The sequence below is a fragment of the Spodoptera frugiperda genome, chromosome 3, assembly GCF_023101765.2.
Source record: "Spodoptera frugiperda isolate SF20-4 chromosome 3, AGI-APGP_CSIRO_Sfru_2.0, whole genome shotgun sequence".
Classification (NCBI taxonomy): Eukaryota; Metazoa; Arthropoda; class Insecta; order Lepidoptera; family Noctuidae; genus Spodoptera; species Spodoptera frugiperda.
In genome coordinates, this window is record NC_064214.1 from 1,500,167 (window position 1) to 1,523,110 (window position 22,944).

General features: G+C 36.2%; 1 protein-coding gene across 1 annotated transcript in view; it reads right to left on the minus strand.

Annotated features, from left to right (window-relative positions):
• Positions 1-583: 583 nt before the first annotated feature.
• The window catches only part of LOC118273875 (elongation factor-like GTPase 1), a 123,962-nt gene continuing 101,601 nt past the window's right edge, over positions 584-22,944 (minus strand). The window contains exons 10-11 of the mRNA XM_050706054.1: positions 3,158-3,342; positions 584-2,642 (exon numbers count right to left, since the gene is read on the minus strand). Of these exons, the coding sequence (XP_050562011.1) occupies positions 2,454-2,642; positions 3,158-3,342 (374 nt within the window). The 3' untranslated portion in view covers positions 584-2,453. The remainder of the gene's footprint in view (positions 2,643-3,157; positions 3,343-22,944) is intronic.

The following is a 22,944-nucleotide window of genomic DNA, read 5'->3' on the forward strand; positions in this document are numbered from 1 at the left end:
CAGGTGATCCGCTGGTTCCTTTACCGGCTTATACTATAAAAAAAAATTGTTTGAGATACTATAACTGGTCCATCTCAGCCCAAAGTGACTTCCACTTCCACCCCGTCCTCTCCCGTTTTAGCTAGGACCTCTAGATTCCCAGACATTGCAAGATTAGGATTTAACCGCTATAGAATAAGATCAGTTTCAAACTATCTTGTCGTTGCAAATTTGTACTCACCAAGATACACACACACAACGTCACGCCTTTTATCCCCGAAAGGGTAAGCAGAAGTGCACATTACGGCACGTAATGCCACTGCACAATGTACACTCACTTTTCACGATTTGTAGGTATTATAAGGCCCATGTAATAGAGGGTGAACCTATTGCCATATACTAGGCACAATTCCAGACTCCGTGCTACTACTGACAAATTTTCGAAAAATTGACCCGGGAATCGAACCCGAGACCACCAGCAGTCGCACTTGCAACCACTTGACCAGCGAGGCAGTCACCTTATTTTTCACAGAGCTTATTTTATTAACTGGTGTGAAACAAAGATATCCAAGAAAGAGGTAAAACCATAATAAAACACAAAAAATATTTTTCTATCATTATATTAAAAATACGAGTATGAAAAGTACATTAAATACAATTTGTAAGACAACTATTCATAATAAATACTATGTATTTATAACTACAAAGTTCTACTTCAATATTTATACACAACTGATGTACCTAATCATTTTCTAACAAGTATAAAGTATACTAGAATAACTTAAAATTTATTAGGATAACAATTAAATAATAAAAGAGGTAATATTATTACAATATTATGAGGTTAATATCTGCCAAAGCAAAATTCAATGTAGGAAGAAATAAGCCGATACTAGGACATATTTTTTACATGTCGACGGTTGAAAGACTAACAAAATTATTGTAAGTATATTTTTTTGCAATATTCAGTTATATACATATTCGGAATCAGCGAATTTGTCTCCATCGAATAATGTATATAAAGCAATATCGCAAAAAAAATATCGCTTAGATCAATAAACCTTTCAACCGTCGATATGTACTATTCCTTACATTTACTATGAGTCATTCATAAACCAATATCTTACAAGTACTCCTTGTTATATTTTAGTTTTTTAGGAATTAGGTAATTGTAAACCTGATTTGATATAAATACAAAAATGTTTTGGCACTATGTAACTTTAAATATTTGATGTTTAATCCGTGATATAATATGTATATGGCGTGTAAGTACACAAACTAATTCAGTGCAGTGGTAAGACTTGCCTATTTTTACTCACTGTTTAATTTTAAATTACGAAAGAAGAATTACCTATTTCTATTTCAACGACTCCTACACTATTAAACAGTATTTATTTCAGAACACAATCGATGTATAACGAAAATAATTACAATAAATTCATTCGTAACAACTATGAACCACAAAAATAAACCAGCTAAGCCAGCTTTATTAATTTGCCATTAAGGTTGACATTACCGTGGCATACCACAATCAAACATTCAAAGTATTTCAAGTTAATAATAGATTTCCATTTGACGTCATCGTTTGTACGTCACGAGTTATTTTTAGTTCGCATGTAAAATTCTTTACCGTTACAAATTAGAACAATAATTTCTCATAATAAGAAATTCTTTTGCAGAAAAACTTTGTTATTTGTGACAAGCAACTAAGTACCGAAATATAGTTTAATATTGTTACGTAAGAATTAGCCTTCAAAGCACGCATTGTCTACATGCCTAGTGCTTACTGTACAGAAATAAAATCATAATTCGTTTAATATCATATTACTAACACAATTCATTATTTTATTTACTTATTCATCGTATAGTTGCCATGTAGACTTGTAGAGATATTTTTGCAGCTCATACATAATATCAAATGCGATTTGGCCATACATACATAATGCTGACATTTGTTAAGAAAATTAAACGTTAAGTTAATCACCATGCGATTGTGGATTTAGTGTTTAGATCGACAATTATGACAGGAATAGGTATGTTTGCTTACAGTAACCTTAGTATGAGTTTGATTTACGTTTAAAGTAATCGAAACGAGAGCGCGTTCGGCGATCTGATTGGTTGTTTTATTTGAGCCGGGCAATTAGAGCGCCGAACGTGCTCTCGTGTCGCAAACTCGTACTAAAGGTCCTGAATTTGACACTTGTAATTACCATTTGCATTGATCATGCTGCTTAAATATTAAGGCATCCATAGGTGACTATATGTATACAATATAAGTATATTTTTTATGGGATAGGGAAGCAAACGAGCAGACGGATCACCTGATGGTAAGCAGTTCGTGTCGCCTGCTCGCAACACTAGAGGGAATATACTTAAGTGTGTTGCCGGTCTTCTCTTCCGGTCTTCTTAGGGGGCTTAGGGGTCACTAGAGGAGAGGCCTTTTGGGATAAGGTAGGGGATTAGGCCTTATTCGTCTATTTGTTTTTGGACAGTGTTCTCTGCTTCTCAGCATGCTGTACAAGTTGTTTGTCCGTAGCCAGTCCCTTGCGAGCCCTCACTGAGTCCATGTAGGCCTTCGCTCTGTTCACTCCGTCCCACTTCTCCCCCCAATGCAAGTACTCCTCTTCAGTACGCGGCTTCCAGAACGGATCGATGTCAATTACCTGGAAATTACAATTTTATTGTTTAATTACCTTTTACGTTATATACTTAAATAAACTTGTTTTAATAGTATGGTAAATCGTTTTAACTGATGTCTACAACAATATTTTCAATCTGCCAGATTTTTTAATTTTGTACCAGATCAAAACAGTGCTGAACTTTGGCTGGCCAAGATTAATAGGTTTATGTTTTATAAATCTTTTATATTGAATTTTTTGATTTTTTGTTTTTGCTTTAACAGACAAGAAGACTAAGAATTATCATCACTCAGTCACGATTTACCTATTACCAACTAGGCTCGACACAAAATTTCTAAGCACAAAACTATTTTTTTTTCTTTTTGTTAAAAATATCTTTGCACCACACTAGGATTTTCTCCTGTGTCGTGGGTGCGTTTACACACAGATACATTACAAACAAATCCGAAACAACAATTTGTGGATCACACAAAGAGTTGCTCCATGCGGTTGCCCAGCCACCGCACCAACAGTATAGTTAGTATGATACTATTACTAACCTCCCAATGACTGAACAACATCTGAGGAGCAGCGAGTCCAGACGTATGAGTCCTCAACTCCAGTGCGAATTTGAAGCTCTCGGCGACGGGCAGCAGAGCCTGCACTCGGAACGAAGCGGAGCCGCTCTGCAGGTCACTGCCGACCACACGGCCACCGCGCCGACCGAGCGCTGCGTACAGCTTTCCTGGAAATAAGAAAATATATTTTTTTATTGGAATGTTCTCTAAGAATCAATTTTTATAGGTAACGCAAATATTTTTTACTCAATTTAACACAACGTGATTTAAAAGAACGAGCGAATATTGGCTGATTCTATCCGCCACTATTAGCAAAAACAAGGATGACGTTCCGTGTTCATTCAAGACTACAATGTAGGTACGGACTAAACAAGGCACAGCTTCGCCGAAAGCCGATAAAAAAGTATCCGCGAGTCACCGGGAAGCCTAAAAAGTTCCGTCGAAAAAAGTTCGCTTCGTGATATCGCCGGAGTTGTTTGACAAATATTCAGTGGTCAGCAGCCTAGAAAAATTCCTTGCTTCTTACAGATTCGACGCGGCCATTTTGAGATGAAAGGGGGACTTCCGGTCACGGCCGTGCATCCGGTCCAATTGGTCACGTCCGCAAGACATCTTGTGATGTTGCCCACTAGTCCCACTACGCTCGTATTTGTCAAGTAAATAAGGGAGCTTTTTGTAGACACAGAAACTCGACTCGGCCGTGCTAAGAATGTTAACGAAAAAAATAATATCATTTTGTAACGGGAAACACACATACTATAATTGTTGGTACGGAATTTGGTTGAGGTTGGAGATAAAAACAAACGATTTTTGTTAGTGTGCGCGTGATTGGAATGTAAGGCTGGTGCCACACTGTTCTCTAATTATTCAGGAGTCGTAGCGTGAGTCGAATGAAACAATGTTGTTATTAACGAAAATGTTTCGCCACAGTGACTCACTGGGAGGGATTGTAACACCATGGTCCGCCAACTTGCATATTTGTGGAATTTGCGCCATATGCACATCTCCATATTTACTAATTTCGCGACACCTACCCACCGTCTGTCTGTGGAAGGTCACAATCCCACAGGCGACACCAATACGTTGCAACAGATTTGTTTCTCAACTCTCGGATTTCTACATTAAGTTAAAGTTTCACAAAGGCGCGGGTCAGGGCAGTCAGCCCTTCATGTAAGGCGTCTGCGATGCAAACGAATAAAGACCAAAGTAAACACATTACTTAGTTGATATTCTCTGACATTTCTTTACTTAGATTGGGTTTCAAGACGTATTCGCATAGTTTCTCGAACAAATATTTTGATGAAGAGTAACGACAAAGGGACGCATTACTAACATTAGTCAACATTTAGAAAGATATTGATATAATATTTTTAGAACTAAAATAACAAGTTCTGTAGGTCTCGCCCTTACAAACCGCTGCGTACACGCATCTCAGCTACAATTCTTCAAAGCCTCGCGTAATAGCGATATTGACGTAACCGTAGGCTTGCAATTGGTCGCGGCCGAGAGGAGCCCATTTCCTGTGGTTTTCATTCAGTAAATAATAATTATACTTTATGAATGGTACGCCATGGCTATGAGAAAGTTACCTTTGTATGTAGTGAGTAAGTAAGTACGCTATGTCGCGATGCCGGTAAGTAATGAATTGAGATTGTGAAACTGAGAGTTGTGCAAAATTTTGACAAAGGGATTGAAATTAAACTGTAGTAAATAATCAAATGACCTATATTTTTAGAGCGTATTTTTTGATTTTGACTTCATACATCTCTAAAGTTAGATAGAACATTATAGCCTGTCTATCAGTCAGTAAAGCTTTGTAGATATAAATAGCTTGTACATGTAACTGGCTAAGTTCTTCGGCTAATCATAGAATTACTTCTTTTTCTTATTAGAATACTCGAATCCAACTATGATTTTTCTCATTTCACCCTATTTAAACAATAAGTCTTACTACAAATCTAACTTTTAATTTAAATGTAAATCTATCAATTACCTAGTTGATTCCTCCTATAAAACGGTTATGGTATAGCATTATAATAAGTGCGGAGCATGGACCGTTGTGGCCTAAATCCCTATCCGTTAGTAACGGGCTACGGAGGACATCCGTCAGTGGGATGCAACACTACATGTAAGGCTTGTCACGGAACTTTATCAAACGAGTATAAAAATAATGAGGTTTTAGTCCTAGGGAGTGTTTACGGGACTTGAATGGTGAATGGCGGTCTGTGTGGAAGGCTGATTGATATGAAAGCTTTGCAATTGGTTCCTATTGGAAAAGATGGTGAAGTACTTTATGACAAAACTGTATCTTAATTCAAAATTGATATGACAATGTGACACATCATTGATTTTTACCGACTTAAAATGGCAATGTGACTCAATTCGGATGTTTTGATTTCATTACCGTGACACACGACGCGGCCAATGTCGCGAAATGCTGCTCATGACTATGAGCCTCTAGCATGGCTTGAAACTAGTCGAGTTCCTTGTCAAACAGTTACGTGAGTAAGCCGATAACAATAATTAATTTAGTATGTCTCACGAAACTTATAATAATTTATCGCACCTAAATTGTAGAAAATATCAAAATCAAGAACATTTTAGATGTTATCGGCTTTAATTTTATGTATTCTAGAATACCAATGTGACAGTCTTGATGAATTTATAGTCCTAATAAAGTTTAGAGTCCACGTTTTAGTCTAGTTCGGTTGAGTTTAGTGACCCACGTACATTTTCTGCGCATCAAACAAATTTTATAGATCAGGAAATGAAGGCTAAAGAGTAAATTACGTAACATTAGATATCACATTCCAGCATTTTAATAACACAAAATAAAATAGAATGGGTGCTAAAATATTTCAAATACCAAGTCAGGTCGTATATTTGGCAGAATCTCATTTGTATTCAGATCAGCGTATTTTAATTCATTAATAATACGAATTTCAAGACCGGTAGCCGTGGTGTGACGCCCACACATGAGTAAAAGATATCACATCTCCCATTCAACTATGTAAACGAGTAATGTTAATGACAAGCTTAGCATGCGAGCAGTATTGTGACCGTCTATGTTTAAGCGTAGCAGGATAACTGATGAAATCGGACATAAGTGGAATTGACTAGATTTACCGGTTATTTTAAACTTGAATATTTATTTTATTTAACTCGTAGTGTGAAGTTTATTAACCAAAAACTTGTGTTGATTACCCGATTTTCTTATGATAATTATTATAACAGGAACGGATCATCCGATGTTAAGCAATCGGCGCTGTCTATGGACACTTGAAACATCAGAGGCATTACAAGTGCCTTGTCGGCCTTTTCGACGTTAGGAGTTTAAGGGTTGTTGGGAAATCGGGGAAGATTGGAATGAGGGGTAATTATTTTGGAAACCAAGACTCGGAAACTGGAGATTACACAATTCTTTGATCACTTTCCTTATAAAGTGCTGGTGATCTCCTTCTCTTTTAACAGACTGTAATGTCTCAAAAGAAGGTTGCCAAGCAGGACAGCTAGAGGACCGATTGATAGTAGAAGGTCTCTAAACCGCCTTGTCGCTTAAAACAATACCTAGTACAATCCCAAAGAACCCAAATCCCACATTCCCCCACAACGCATACGCACAGAGATCTCAGTCGTGTACCACGCGTCGTTTACAATTTTCCCACGGCGCGCGGATGTACCGCCAACAAAACAATTATCATACCCAATTTACTTAACTATGTGTATCGGTATGTACGGCGTTTTAATTGCTCAGTTAACTATCATAGTTAAATCTTACTGTAGATTTGTTTATCGCCGAGGTAACTTTTTAAACGGTTTTTGCGAAATACTTGGGATTTTTGATGTTTTTTTTATGGGTGTGTTATGTTGGCTGAATTAGGTTAAATGTTTCGTTTTTGTTTTGAAGGTAACGCAGTTAAATTGTTTCAGTAATGTATTACATTCTTATTTGTTGGAGTACGTTTAGGAAGTTGTAGAAATACGAATAGGTTTTCCTATGTAAAGAACCTCATGCCTATTTCATTCAGAAACGATTAAAGCTTTTGGCACTTGGTTGGTGGAAGGATATGACATTTTTTTAATGGGATAAGCCCACCACAGCCTCCCAAAACCAACTGCAACTCCTCTAAGCCAGGTTCTACAGTAGATACAACCATGAAAACACCGAAACACTAGACCGGCGTATCCCGGGGACATGAATAACTGTCTTGGATCCCGCAACGCACAAAAGAGACAGCACAACCGGGAGAAGGACAGTCGCCAACAAGGAAGAAGGACAGTGCGTTAAAAAATATTTAATCATCATCAACAACCCGTATGGGTCCACTAGTTACTAAATTGAGAGCCTCCTCTACAGAGGATTTCCCAAAAATAATGTAAATCACACTATCAAACCAATATTATAAATGTGAAAGTTAGTTTATTTGGATGTTTGGATGTTTTTTTTTTTTTTTACACTACATAGTTAAAACAAAGTCGCTTTTTCTGTCCCTTTGTATGCTTGAATCTTTAAAACTGCGCAACGGATTTTAATGCGGTTTTTTTTATAAATAGAGAAAATCAAGAGAAAGGTTTTATGTATAATACATGCATACTATATCCCCATTTTTTCTAGTGTAATATAAATTAGTTGCATGTTTGCCTAAATACTTGTAACGTTAGTCTGCCATCCGTACACCGTCCCACGTCCCCGCTGTAACATCACGCATAATGTGCATAATTATTAAATATTATTTCGTTAAACGTGACCGCAGTACCGAGAGGGTTAATTATAAACTCCACTCTAGACTTATATCCATTTTACTTGTCACAATTCTACCATCATAGTTAATTGTTTCTTGTTACTTTGCAACTTTGTAAGGTAAGGTTAAATTTCTGTTAAAAACTAGTGTTGGAATTTTAAGTGGATAACACTGCCATTACGTTTTTTACGTAGTGGGAATTTTTTGAACTATTGTGGTATGTCACTTTATAATATAACTTAAGATTCTGATAATCTGCCAAATCTGGTGAAGACTAAGAAGTGCGAATTGAATTGAAGCCTATAACTAATTGGGAAAATGCTAGAAGAAAAGATCTTATTATGAAAGAAAAGTTTACATTAAAATGTGGTAGTTATACTTTAATGTGGATATACTAGGTGGACCAACGACATCGTCAGAGTCGCGGGGAGCCAGTGGATGCAGGTGGCGGCTTGTCGTTCTACGTGGAGGACTAAGGGGAGGTCTTTGTTCAACAATGGATATCTTCCGGCTGATAATGATGATACTTTAATAAACAATTTTAAGCGAATACCGGTGGATATTCCAACCAATTAATATTTTATGAGACACCTACCACCGTTTAACGTTCATCATAGATATTTAACCAACAAACCAACTTATATTTTTCTATTACACACAAAACTTACTATAACAGCTTTATACGTGCCACCATCGTACCGTGAGTACATTAATTCGAAGGTAATACTAATAATTATATCGCATGTTAAAGTAAAATAAAACCAGCCAAGCGGCGGTAAGTTTACGATGTGACATGTATTTATTGAAAATAAACAAGTTGATACACTTCCGCAAACAATTTACGACATTCTTTAAGAAAACAACGTTTTTATACCGTTCGTTCTTGTTTCCAAGTTGACTTACTAGATGTGTCATGGACAGTGGGACCGAACATTGCATCTCTGGATGTATTGAAATATGTACGGTGTTAAAAAGGAATAAAGTTTTAAATTAAATAAACAATATGCTTTTTATTTTCTGAACTTTTCCATTGATATGGAGATGTAAAGGGGATTGACCAATTTGTATGGGACTTTGGCTATTTTTGAACAAGCACTTCAGCTAATAATATATGTTTGATTTAATAGTTCATATCAGTAAGAATGAAGATACAAACTTAGTTTTGTATCAAGATTTATATTTAGATACTTTTTTACATTTTATTGAAACTGGTTATGCATGAAATAAAACATTTTTTTTTCTATTAAAATGCATTATTAATCCGATTCATATGTAATTAAAATATGGTCAAGGAACTCGGCAGGTGGATTCATAATTTTCTGGTACCTTGCCCAGCATAAAAACCAAATAATAGTTATTGTATGTGCACATCAACCTACTGTTCTATGACCCACCATGCAGTTGCAGCAAAAATGTTTTATGGCTGTCCTGCCTTTAGTGTTATTTTCATATAATATATATACAAAATATGTTTTCCTACTAATGTGTCTACTTTGTATTTTCCTACGCAATAAATTGGAGTTTCAACACTCACAATGCAAAAGAACAAAGCGAATAATATCTGTCATTTTGACGAAAAACACAACAGATTGACAGCAGATTGGCAGCACTAAAGTCAAATTTAAAGCCAACTACTACAAATACTTGGTCTTATCATAACAAATACCAATAAAAATCGATTTTTTTAAAGTACAAATTGATACAAAGTTATTAGCGTCAGACATTTACTAAAATATAAATAAAATTATTGGTAAATTACATTTTTGTTGAGCAGCCTGTTCAAAAATAGCCAGATTTGGACAATCTCCTTTAATGGAACACCATTTATGTTTATACAATAAGGGCTACTTCTACGCACGAAGACCAAATTCTAAGGTCCAATATACATATAAAAGAAAAAATTAATCAACTACGACCAAATGAAATATTGTTCAAATTAAAGAATAGCACAACATATTATACAAGCCTAAATGGCAAGCAGACTACCTAAAAGGCAAGCAGATTAAAAATCCAATACCAAATATCTAAATCCAATAAGAAAACTCCGTCCAACAAGATAAGATAACAAAAAAGTCCAAGTCACGCCTAGCTAACCAGTACCAAGACCGCACTAACTAAGCAGTAAACACTATATACGTTTGTTAAGACACTTAGACTTAACAGGGATTAATTACTTGAAGCGAGATCACGGCTATGAAATAGCAACTAGATTAGTTCCCTTGAAGGTGATAATGATAACCGATACGGTTAGCCGTCCGTCCGGCAGTCCGGCTATGTAGTCGCACTAGCCGCCGACTGAGACTCGTACAAAAACCCATCGGGTGTAATCACCGGCCAGACGCAGTTCTAACGGCAGATTACTTCATTAACGAGTAAAAAATTAAGGGTGATTAGAAGGTTTAGGTGAAAGTTGAAATAAACAAAAAGAATTTGGGTACAATAATAGTTTTTTTTTTTTTTTAAGGAGGAAAAATCATCTAATGACTTTTCGCGCCTTAGGCGAGGCGAGAGGGAGTGTCAGATTCTTAATGACTAAAAACCCACCTCGTTCCTAAGTACTCCTGCTTTTTCAAGCCGGAGCCCCGGTAAATCCGCTAGGTAGTCCGCAGCTCCAGAAAATAATAGGCTTACTACAATGTTAATAGATATTGTAGTGCTGCAGAAAGTAATAAGCAAAGATTTTTAAGATTTCACTTAGCATCAAATGGAGATGAATACTTCTACTACAATGCAACTCAATATAATGATAACAAACCACCATATGAGTATATCTGAAGTTCCATTACCTTCTCTCTCAAAACCGCACCTACTCGTAAAAAGAAAATCTACAAAGGAACAGAAAACCTCAAAAACCGTCAAGAATTTTCCGGCGGCAGTAATTTCTAAATTGTCCACCATGGTTTTTGTGACACGTTACTCAACTCTTATTGTTTGGTCATGCAATTATTGTAGCACAAAAACTTGGCAACTCGGCTCGCGTTAAAAACACCGTAGATTCCATCAAATCGGAAACTCAGATCGCTGAAGCGTAATTTGTCACTGGCCACCCGGGTAGGGCTTGCACCTGGGATGAAATTGGAACGACAGAAAAATTGCTGCATGAAACATGAACCAACTATGAGCAGAAAACTTTTACATGTCTTCGACAGAAGACGGGAAATTAAAATCTCTAAGAATGTCCGTTTTCTTAGAAAGTCAACATCAAATAATATAGGTAAGTATCCCAAACAAACAAGTAGAAAAAGGCAGTATCCGTGTTAGTAATATCAATTACTTCCTAAACCATCTACCGGAGATTTCGTACGCACGAAACGAACCAACCCTACTGGAGCGAGGTAAAAAGCCGATCCATGTTGGCTTGCCATTACTCGGCCGACATAACATTTTTACTCGCTTCCTGTCGACAACTTCCCGTCACGATAACGCATAACATAAGAACAAATTAAATCCGATCGGATGTCGGAGGATATTCGATAATGACAAGAGTTGCCCTTTCCGTTGAAAAGTAAGAGTCGGCTAACTGTGCTGGCGTTAGACCAGAATATGGCTATTTACTTATAGGCAGAAAATTATACTAGGCTCGAGGAAATTCAAACTGATTACGAGCTAAGAAATATCTAAAATGGTGAGAATTACTGATGAAATCTGTTTAACCGTCAGTTTCTTAGTGGCAAATCGTCTTTTTAATACTCAAGCACACCGTTGTGCCGCACTTAAGATAAACTTGTCTCGCATTCCTTCATACACGTACTAAAAATAACCATCAACTTAAAACATTTAAAGGCCCAGTTCCGTTTATAGGTGCGAATGTTTTTTCTTGGGAAGGACACCTAGAGGTTTTTCTCAAGCTGTGGGAAGATGTGCGTGGCACAGATGTCGCTAAGAACTTATTTCCTCTAAGGCACCTGTCGTGCTCAAATCGTTAGGGCTGTTTTAATGGATTACTCGTTTTCCGTCGGATACTTATGAAGTTAGAATATTAAAGTGGAAGCTATTAGTCTTTTAATGCTTATTAGAAGATAAATGAAAACTTCTTGTTAGAATGCTCTGCAAAACCTTAATAGAAAAATGCGCTATTTTTTTTCTATCCGAATCACTAAACACTTGAATAGTTACCAGGAGAACATGAAGTATAAGACGCAATATAGCGTGACTGTCCACTCGTAATATAATAATCCTTGAGCGACAATTACCCAAGTTTACCGGTCACACCATACGCAGTAGGTACATTATACCATAAGTTCATGGCAGCTAATTAAGGTTCGCAAACGAGACTAATCCGATTTAGCAAGACTCGTTTGTTTACCAAGACAAATGTATGAAAATGTGAGCGCTCAGTGAATATGCATTAAATCGATTAAGATTTCTTGAATGGATTTCGGAAATCCTTAATTACAGTGACATTTCGTTGAAGTAATAAAACGCCTACTCGGATTCCTATTGCATCGGCTGTCTGGTAAAAAATGCAACTAGTCGAAGCTATGTGAAGGTTCTTAATGCGTTTAGAATATTAACAGAAAATCCTTAGAACCATTAAATTGTTTTTACTAGCTTTGATTCTGTTTAAAAATAACCCCAATGAATAACTTAATCAAGTTAGGGAATACTCATTTCAACCTTTGACTTCAAAAACAAATACACAATATTGGCAAAAAAGTAACAATATTATACCCTAAATGAACCAGTTTTAACTTCACATCAATATACACCAACAAGACTTCCTTCCAATAAATAGTGTCGATATTAGGAAGTAGATATTAATCAACAATTAGCTACCAATATCTGCAGGCGTATTAGTTTCCTAATATCGACAGCCGGCAATAAAAATGGTCAATTAGGTAGCAATTAAATTATAAGTTTAGTATCAACCAGCGGCTTAGCTCGCAATATAATTTTTGTTTTTTGGGATGGAAAATCATCCTATTACTTCTCCCGCCTTGGGCGAGGTGAAAGGGAGTGTCAGAGTCTCTGACTAAAAACCACCTCCTACTCCTGCTTTTCGAGGAAAAGTCCCGGTAAACCTGCTAGGTAGTCCGCAGCTCCGGAACATCCTAATCCTACAGTAATATCGGGATAAAAAGTAACTTATGTTATAACTGAAAAATATTGTTCAAATTGGTCAAATATTTGCAGTAGGTATATTCACTGCAAACAATCAAACAAACAATCAATCAATTTTGTTCTCTATTAGTATAACCATATATTTGGAAGTTATCGTAAAGCTGAGTCATTGGCTACTGTATAGTCAGCTATGTCGCTCATACGACGATATGTTTTAATCGTTCGCCTTATATGTGGACTCTAAATATAGTGAACTAGAGCAGTGTCGCCGGTGGGCGGCTGATGCATATGTGTACAGTCGGTTACGTTGTAGAAAAATTATGTATTTAAATTGTAAAATTGATACCGACGTCCATTAGTGGACCGAGACACCGTCAGAGTCGAGAAGCAACTTATCGTTTAGGGAAATGGGGTAAGGGAAGGCTTCTGTTCAGCAGTGAGCGTCTCCCGGCTGATAGTGCAGTCTTATAGTAGAGTACCTATCGAAGATAACATAATATTGGTAACCTCACATGGAGTAGAAATGTAACCGTGGAGATAGTACTATGTATTTCAGAAGTACAGATAGTTGACAAGACCTCTTTTTTATGGGATAGGGGCAAACGAGCAGATGATCTAGCGCTACCTGGGCCACTCCTGTAGATTGGACAGAGGATACACGCAACATTAGAGGAGTTATAAGTGCCAGTGCCGACATCTACACATTTCTTTGACAGATTTATTAAATTGACCCAAATACAAAAATGTGTGAAGAGTTTGTGCAAACGTATACCAAGGTAAGTACTACTTGAAGTATTTAAGATTCCATATACGTAAGCTGTAAAGGAAACAGTGGGCTTTGAAGTGGGCTGGATTGAGCCCACAGCCCACACGTGGGCAGGTGTAAACAAATTATATAACGCGATTACGAAAGGTAAGTTTATGTAGGTAACTCTATTGAAGTTGCAATATTCATACTCGTTATGTGATCATTTTTCTATGTGATATTATGGAATAATTTTCCTACATCTACCTACATAGGTATGCTGCTGCTGGGAAATTTAGCTTTTGTCAATTCCATTTTCCTTTCATAGATCAAAGTCGGATCACGGTACACGGACTGTTGCTGCACAACGCTAACATAAATTTCAATAGGACAAAGTCAAAGTCAAATCATTTATTCAATTAAACCATAAATAAGTACTTTTGAAATGTCAATAAATAATGATATATTAAATAATACTCTGTCAGTCTGTCCGTTTCTGAAGCTGGTTGCTCGCTTCGTGCTTAGGCACAAATTGTACAATTTTACGATACATCTGAAAGGCTATAATATTGATTTTATTGTAACTTTCGTGAGACATACTAAATTAATTATTATGTTATCGGCTTACTCACGTAATGTTTTGACGAGGAACTCGCCAGTCGAGTACATTGGCGCCAGTTGTACCCATTTGTTTCCAGTACCTGCTTGTAGCGCGGGCACGACTCACTTCCTCCGTTTCGACAAGGTCTCCGTACTAGCGAGGGAGAAATACTTCGTACCACGGTAAGTACGTGAGGCCATCGAAATAAGTCGTCGTCCCAACTTCAACAGAGACGGTGGCTGGGCATTACCTCCTGCCTGGAAGCCAAGTCTGCAATCTGCGTCAGCCTACAATGTTGCGGGTCTGGAGTGTGACACAGTGAGCGCGGTATGTAACACCGTTTTTGCGTCGACCCGAGAATCGAACCCAACACCTGCGCAGCCGCCGGCGAGCGAGTCTAACGAGCCAACATCGTCGCGCGCGCCGGATAGTACGCGCGATTCCAGGCAGAGGGCGCGATGGGCGCGTAGCTCGAATCGCCAGTAGCAGTGCGACAATCGCCGCGTCGTGTGTTGCGTAATGCTGCTCATGAATATGAGCCTCTAGCATGGCTTGAAACTAGTCGAGTTCCTCGTCAAAACGTTACGTGAGTAAGCCGATAACATAATAATTAATTTAGGCTATAATATTGTAAAGACTAACTACTAGCTATTGATAGTTCTGTAACTACATTGTCTTGAATAGCATCCACGCACGATGTAAACACAGCAATTATTATAAGACCTCTAACAAGATTAGTACTGGATGAATATTATTTGCTATCAATAAGGCTAAATTAATTAATAACTCACGACTCCTCATTACCATTACATTGCTATTCAGTTTAAATTGAGTTGTTTAAATCTAAATTACTTTAAAGCCTTCAATTTGTAGTTAGTTATTATTACTCAAAGAAGATTCGTTAGCTAAATTCAAATGATATCTAATTACTATTGATAGTGGTTGATACATATATAACCAAAATTAAGGTATATCAATGCTCATTACCAGATCAATCAAACATCTACAATGTAACTAAGAATTGTATTGTGAATCTGATTGAAAATGAGTAACCTATGGAGTTTCTTGATCCTTCTACTCCATAGGAATCTACACTTTGGTACGAGCAAATAACTAAAGGACTGACCGATAGAGACATTTTTAATATTATTATATTTGTTTTAACGGTCAAAAGCCCTCCTATTTGAAATAAATAATTTTGATTTTGAATTTGTTAACTCAAAAGTAGGTCTCTGTACAGGTGCACTTAAAAAACAAAATAATTATGTAGGATCGTAGTCGGTAGAGCAACTTGAGCCTACCTCTTTGAGACAAACACTTCATAACACCCTTACATCACAGTAATTTGATTCAAATTCATTTTTAAACCCAACACAAAGTAAACAGTAAGCCATAACATCACAAATCCAAGTACTGACGTCAAACAAAGTACTGAACAACACTGCAATCAATAAGAGTACTTATAACAACTTTGACGTCACATGCACTGTTAAAAACATCAAAATAACTTCATTAGCCTGATTGTGCCCTTATTACGAAGTTATTTGTGCTCGAAATGGCCATCGGAGTGCCATGAGAGATCGGTCGGAGGTCACACGTGGGTGATGTTGCACGTGTAAAGGATTTGAGGTCGTTATCGTGAATGTTACACGCTTACCTATCAAAGGATATTGAAAACAAGAGTTCGGATATAGATTCTCGTTACCAACTCATTATCGACCTACTCGCGTCCGAGTTTTAATGTACCGTGGGTTTATAAAGTTAATAAAATTACGTAGTTTCAAAGATTGCTTGTTTTAAGATGTAATGGTTTAGTTATTCTTAAATGTAAGATAGAAGAACAACTAAATCTGGTCTTTATAGTATTAGAAAAAGAAAACCGAGCTTTAAAGCGTTTTTTTTTTATTCTATTTGTTATGTAAAGTGGTCTATTATGTTATTGAAGTGTCCCTTTCTGTCTGTTGATTCTATTTATGAGAATAGAATAGAAAAGAGGTTTTCCGAAAAGTTCTTTAGATCTTTGTCGGACTATTTAAGGCTTATCCTATTATATGGGACTGATTCAATGACTGCAAAAAAAATATCTGTACTTACTGTTAACATTGATTTTTAAAGGCAACTGACTACTTATGCTAACCAAGACATTTTAATTTTGACTGGCTTTCAAAAGAGGAATATCCCTTACTCAGTGCATAATTATGCACGCGTGCACGCAAAACGATATAGTTTTAAAGATTATGTGAGAATTGACAAATACTGGATTGAGTAGTTCTTAAGGACACACTTGAAAACATAGCAAAAGTGCTTGCAAAACAAACAGAATGCTAAAAAATTTCCTCACATTTCCGTATAACAAACAAATAGTAGTTCAAACATAGTTCGTTGCCATTTTGTCGTATTCATCATCATAAGCCTTATCAATGTATTATTACAGTTCAAAGTTGAGCATCGCGTGTTTTCAACAGTTATAATTATTTAAAGTTTTAACGAGCTATTTGAGAGTTGCCTACCAACGAAGCAGTAAATGAGTTAAGTTTTGCTACGTAATTAAAGCCCACTATCATTTTCGTGTGGCTTTATATCGTGTTCCCTTCATCAAGATACGTATGACAGCTCCAAGTTAATATTTCGCTGCACGAATCACGCTGGATTCCGTGACTCGGTGGAAATAAAGAATAAAGTTATGGACGTTGTTCTAGTTGAAAAGTAGAGGTTCATCAAGAGATGTGCGTTTTTAGATTTCAAGGATATTCATGGTATTAAATAGCAACGGTTTTTGTACTAATTTTATGTTAAATATAAATTTTGTACCCGTACCTGTAGACTACCTAGTGGGTTACCGAGGCTCTGGCCAGAGCAGGAGTAGGAACGGGGTAGTTTTTAATTAGTAAGAGTCTGACATTCCCTCTTGCCTTACCCAAGGCGGGAGCATTCATTGGATGATTTCCCGCCTCAAAAAAAAAAAACTAATTTTCTTAATCGACCGCACTGAATATCATGAAACTTTTTGTATTAATTTGGCAAAATTCGTACATTACACTCGATTAGCGATAGATGGCGCTGAATTCAAAAAGTATCAGTCATGTTATTTCCCTTTTCTTAATTTTTTTGGAACTATTTGTTAAACCGTGTTACCTTATCACTGAAGTAATAAGATCATTGTACAAAGTCGCAGAGCACCTCAAAACGGAAACAAGACCAATTTTTATTGACTCTCAATGTTGTTTGATCATTATCTTCCTACCTTTTAGAAAAAAAAAGAATAAAAATAAATACAAAACCCAGTAATCCAGGGTTTTAACTAAACAGCACGTGGACCTATTGTTATCAGTTAAACATGTTAAATGTAGTCGGTTTTGAAAAAAAAAACACTCGAAAAATAACCGGATCTCTCACTTTTGAGGTGAAGAACAAAACCTATGTATTAAAAGAGAATATTTTGAGACAACAAAGACTGCGGTAGGGCTGTCTGTTTGTAAATAGAATGTACACAATTATTCCCAGGGACAATTCTATGAATGAAACCACTTTGAAAATCACCAGCTCCGTATAGTTCGTATTTTTTTAAAGTTCGAATCACGAAGTCAAAGTCAAAGCATTTATTTCAATTAATTCTTAATTAGGCACTTTTGAAAAGTCTAATTCAACTGTCCATATGTCTTTGGAATATTAAAAATCTGCAATATTTTTCAAAATAATATTAATCTTGACAAACAAAATCATTCTAAATCCAAATCAGAAAACTACATTCATATCAAAATAATTTTCAAAAAATTATAAACAGAATAGTCCGTGAGCCAAAATCAGTTCATTCGTTTAATCCTAATCTAATAAAAGAGATTGAAAATAAAACAAAAAATAACACAAAAGCCATGGACAACCCTATCCTTTAGTGCGCGTGCCACCACTTTATACCTGTCCCTCTCCCACTTAAGGCGAAGCACGAAGGTGCAAAAAACGCTGACCACTCGATAGTCAAGTGGGTGCTTAGACGTGCATTGTCTAGCATTACTACACAAAGCACTCGAGTGGCAACCCTCGTGACAACCCTAGTACGTGACTCTGAATAGTGGACACACCATTTTGTTTTATAGTGATTTCCATTGATTTTTTATGATAAAAGCCGGTAGGTTTGCAGACGGATCACCTGATGGGAAGCAATAGCCGCCGCCAATGAACACCCGAAACACCAGAGGCGTTACAAGTGCGTTGCCGGCCTTTTTTGGTTTAGGAATTTAAGGGTTGTTGGGGAATTTAAGGTGGAATCAGGGATTGGGAAGATTGGAGAGGGGAGTAATTAAGCCTCTGGTAACCTCATTCACACAACAATCAGGGCTCCGGCTCGAAAAGCAGGAGTAGGAACGGGATGGTTTTTGGTCAATAAGAGATTGACACTCCCTCTCGCCTCACCAAAGGTGGGAGAAGTCATTGGATGATTTTCCTCCTCAAAAAAAGTACTTTTGCCAATTGAGCTATCAAACAAAATATGTAACACTACATACACTACCGGCCAAAAGTTTGGAATCACTAGGGCAATTTTAATTAAAACGACTATAACATGTGTAAAGTGTACTTTATTACACTTAAATCTTAATCAAATCATAGATTAGCATTCAGTTAAATATACTTAGGACAATTAAGACCAAAAGTTAACACTCTTCGTTAAATTTAAGCTTCGTCATAATGGCCACCCTTATTCTTTATTACTTGTTCACAAATTTAACTCATTCTTTTGATTAATTTATTGAAGTATTCGGAGTCTAGTGACTTGCTTTCGCTCTGTGAATATTCCCACAACTGAGCTGAGCTCGATGGACACCGGTTCTTCACTTTTCTATCAAGTTCATCCCATACTAATTCAATCAGAGACAAATCTGGCGATTGTGAGGGCCACTTCATAATTTTCAAAAATTTTTTTACATCGTTTTTGCTTTGGTTCATTTGGATGAATGCTTTGGTTCATTATCTTGTTGAAAAACAAAATTACGACCGATCACAATAATTGCAGAGGCAATGGCTTTGTCTTCAAGTATTTTCAGATAGCCTTCTTGACTCAGTTTCCCGGTGATTTTGATCAGATAGCGGGCTTTATTATTGCCAAAGCATCCCCAAACCATCACACTACCACCGCCGTGCTTAACAGACTGCACAGTACACGTTTCTAAAGCCCGCTCCTCTTTTGATCGGCGAAAAAAAACTCGTCTTTTAGGTCCAAAAATTAGAAATTTACACTCATCTGTCCAAACGACTTTTTTCAGTGTTCTTCTGTCCAGTTTTTGTGTGTTTTAGCCCACTCCAGTCTTCTCCTTTTATGAACACTAGTCAATCTGGGTTTTTCGCTGCTACACATCCTCTTTGACCAGTAGATAGCAAACGTCTTTTTACAGTTGTTATTGAAACTGACTTTTCTCTGGTTCATTTAAAGTAGCGGCAATTTGAGGTGCAGTTAAACGTCAATTTCGTTTTGATAACGTCACAACGAAGTTATCTTCCCGCTTAGTTGTAGATTTGGGACGGCCAGATCTCTTCCGGTCTTGATTTCCTCTAGTAGCTTTCTTTCGTACAAGAGTATAATGTACACCTTTGTACGAAACACCGACCTTTTCTGCGATTTAGCGCAAAGAATAGCCTTCTTCGTTCAAAGTACAGATAGCATTCCGCTGTTCAAGCGAAATCTCTTTCCTTTTTGCCATTTTATGAGCTTGCAAACGTTTGTAACTATCACATGAACGTCACAAAACACATTGAACTATAAACTAATATTTTTTTAAATAAAACACACATATTACATAGATTATACGTCAGTTATTACTACAACAATGCTTAAAACCGCCTATTCTAACAAATATTCAATCGGCGGTGCCGCAACTTGAGTGTTCATAAAATACGTGTGTTGGTCTTTTTTGAAAACAATGGATAGTTAATAAGAAATTAGTGTTTTTGTTAAATATTGTTGTTAGTACGGTCGTAAAAATACTAATCCCCAATAACAATATGCTTTTTGATGGATTTATTGCGGTATAGTTTTTCTGTTGACGAAAATTGGGGTGATTCCAAACTTTTGAACGGTAGTGTATTTACGCACAAACGTTAATACTATGAACAATTTGAATAATTTTCGATTAAAATCTTAGGTGTAAGAACATTAAATTTCAGATAAAAAAAGTTAGCTAATATTTTTATTATTTTCGTGTTATTAATCACTTTGGTAAGGGCGATATAAAAGGTCAAAGGAATAATCTTAATAATTATTACAGCTATTAAAATTGTGACTAAGTCATAGTATAAACAAATTATAATCTTTATTGTACAACGGAAGGGGTACTTAGCTGAATAAATGTGTGTAATTAGTCTTCAAGATTAGTGTTTATCGTTTAAATCGCAAAGGTTTTAACCTAAACGGTTTTAATCTAACCAAAATTTTTACTTTATGTATAACTTTTCCCGTTTTGTACCTAAAGTATAAAACGTGACATTGTTGTTATACATCTATACTAATATTATAAAGCTGGAGAGTTTGTTTGTTTGTTTGAACGCGCTAATCTCAGGAACTACTGGTCCGAATTTAATAATTCTTTGTGTATTGGATTGTGCATTTATCGAGGAAGGTTATAGGCTATAAAACATCACGCTATGACCAATAGGAGCCGAGCAGAGCGGGTGAAACCGCGCGGAAGTAGCTAGTATTAAATAAAAGACGTAGCGATATTAGTACCAAACTCTTGTGATGCTCTGTCAATTTATTTTTTATGGAATACCACTCACCTGATGGTAAGCGATCAGCACCGCCCATGGACCCTATTTTCTATCATGACCAATAATTATTACATTAAAAATGAATTTGAAAATATTTCGCTAAAGAACAATTTCTTTTTACGCAAAAATAAAATTGAAAAATTCACCAGAGAATATATTATATAGCGCAGAAGCAAAACCTAAAAGTAATCAAGTTGTATTAAAAATAACTTAATTAGTGATATATTAAAACACTACCAAACAAATTCTGAACACACGCAAATAAAATACCACAGCAAATATAATTAACACACAATTAGAAAAATATTTCAGTATAGCAACATAGAAATAAATAAACGACTTACGCGATTTATTCTATGCGTGTCCTAAGTCTTTAAAAAGAAATAAAAGAAAATACTAAGGTATGACGTCATCAGTGAACATTCATTTGTCAAAGTGATTTGTGGCTAGACTGTGATGACGTCATAGGCTGCGATGTCGCGGGATAGTTTCCACGAAAGTCTGAGTGACGTGGTATAAATGTAACATGTGGTGTTTTGATTCCTTTGTCTTACTTCAATATATCAAGAGTTTTTATTTCTTTGTCCAAGACGAGAGAAAGAGGCTGATTTATAACATTTCCTGTTTTAAGGCACGCAGTTTTGTTTTTACCTTTAAAGGAATAGCGAATTATTAACGAATTTTAATTAATAGTATATTTTTTTACAGTCTGATGTCATTCTGGTGAGTTGGTGAAGCGTAACTACCGAATTTAATCATTTATTTATCTAAAATCTTTTGTCAAAAACCTAGATAATGTAATTTTATTTATTTTGGCCCTTAGATACATAAAAAATACCCAGTACAGTACCCTTAGTACGAGTTTGTTTAACATTTAAAGTAATCAAAACGAGAGCGCGTTCGGCGCTCTGATTGGCCGGCTCGAATAAACCAACCAATCAGAGCGCCGTAAAGCAAACTCATACTAAGGGTACAGGTTTCTTTAGCGTCGCTGTACGTACAATTTTCTTTGTCACAGCTAATACAGTTTAAACGTAAACAAATGATCACTTTCTGTTCCGGTTCATTAAACAATTCAAATGGGAAAATCTAATTCAAAGTTAGCTTAAGGTAACAACGTATTTAACGAGGTGATACCAGCGAAAGTGGAGCCAATCAAATTGTTACACAGTTTAGAAAATTCCATGGGGTTAGGTTAGGTTAAGTAAAAGTCACATGACTTGTGTCTGTCTTACTCAGAGACATTTAATGTATATTTAAACTATTTCTTAGCTACGATTTTGTTTCGAAAACAATTGTTTAAAGACTGGATTAAGTAACTATTAAATGACTTCTATTCTACGCCTCTATTCTACGTTCTATTCTATATATATTCAACGATTCGATGTAGATAAGGAGTTGTTAGCGATCATGCAACTAGATAAACAATAAATTCTGCACCGATTTCTCTACCGATTCTGTGTATGGATGTGAATTTACAAATATATTTTTTTAATAAGTACTTATCATGAAGACACGAAGGTTTGAAATAACTTACTCTGCAGTATAATAATACTGATTTTATAACGTAATATGATCAAGAACTTCTAATAAAATTTGCAACCGCTGAAGTTGCGTAGTTGCGTAGACGCTTCGTGGCGTAGGCGAGAATCCTCAATGTTAACGTAGCTATTTCGTAGTAGCCTAACTCATTTTGCAACTCAATTATTATTTGCAAAATTCGCCTTTATTTAAATGATGAGTTGGTGTATTTATATTTTATGAGTGTTAAGTAATTGGTTACTTAAATATAATTTATTATGCATTGCATTGTTTTAAATTAGGCGTAGACTTCGCGTTCCGGTGTAGTATGGACTGGTTAAAA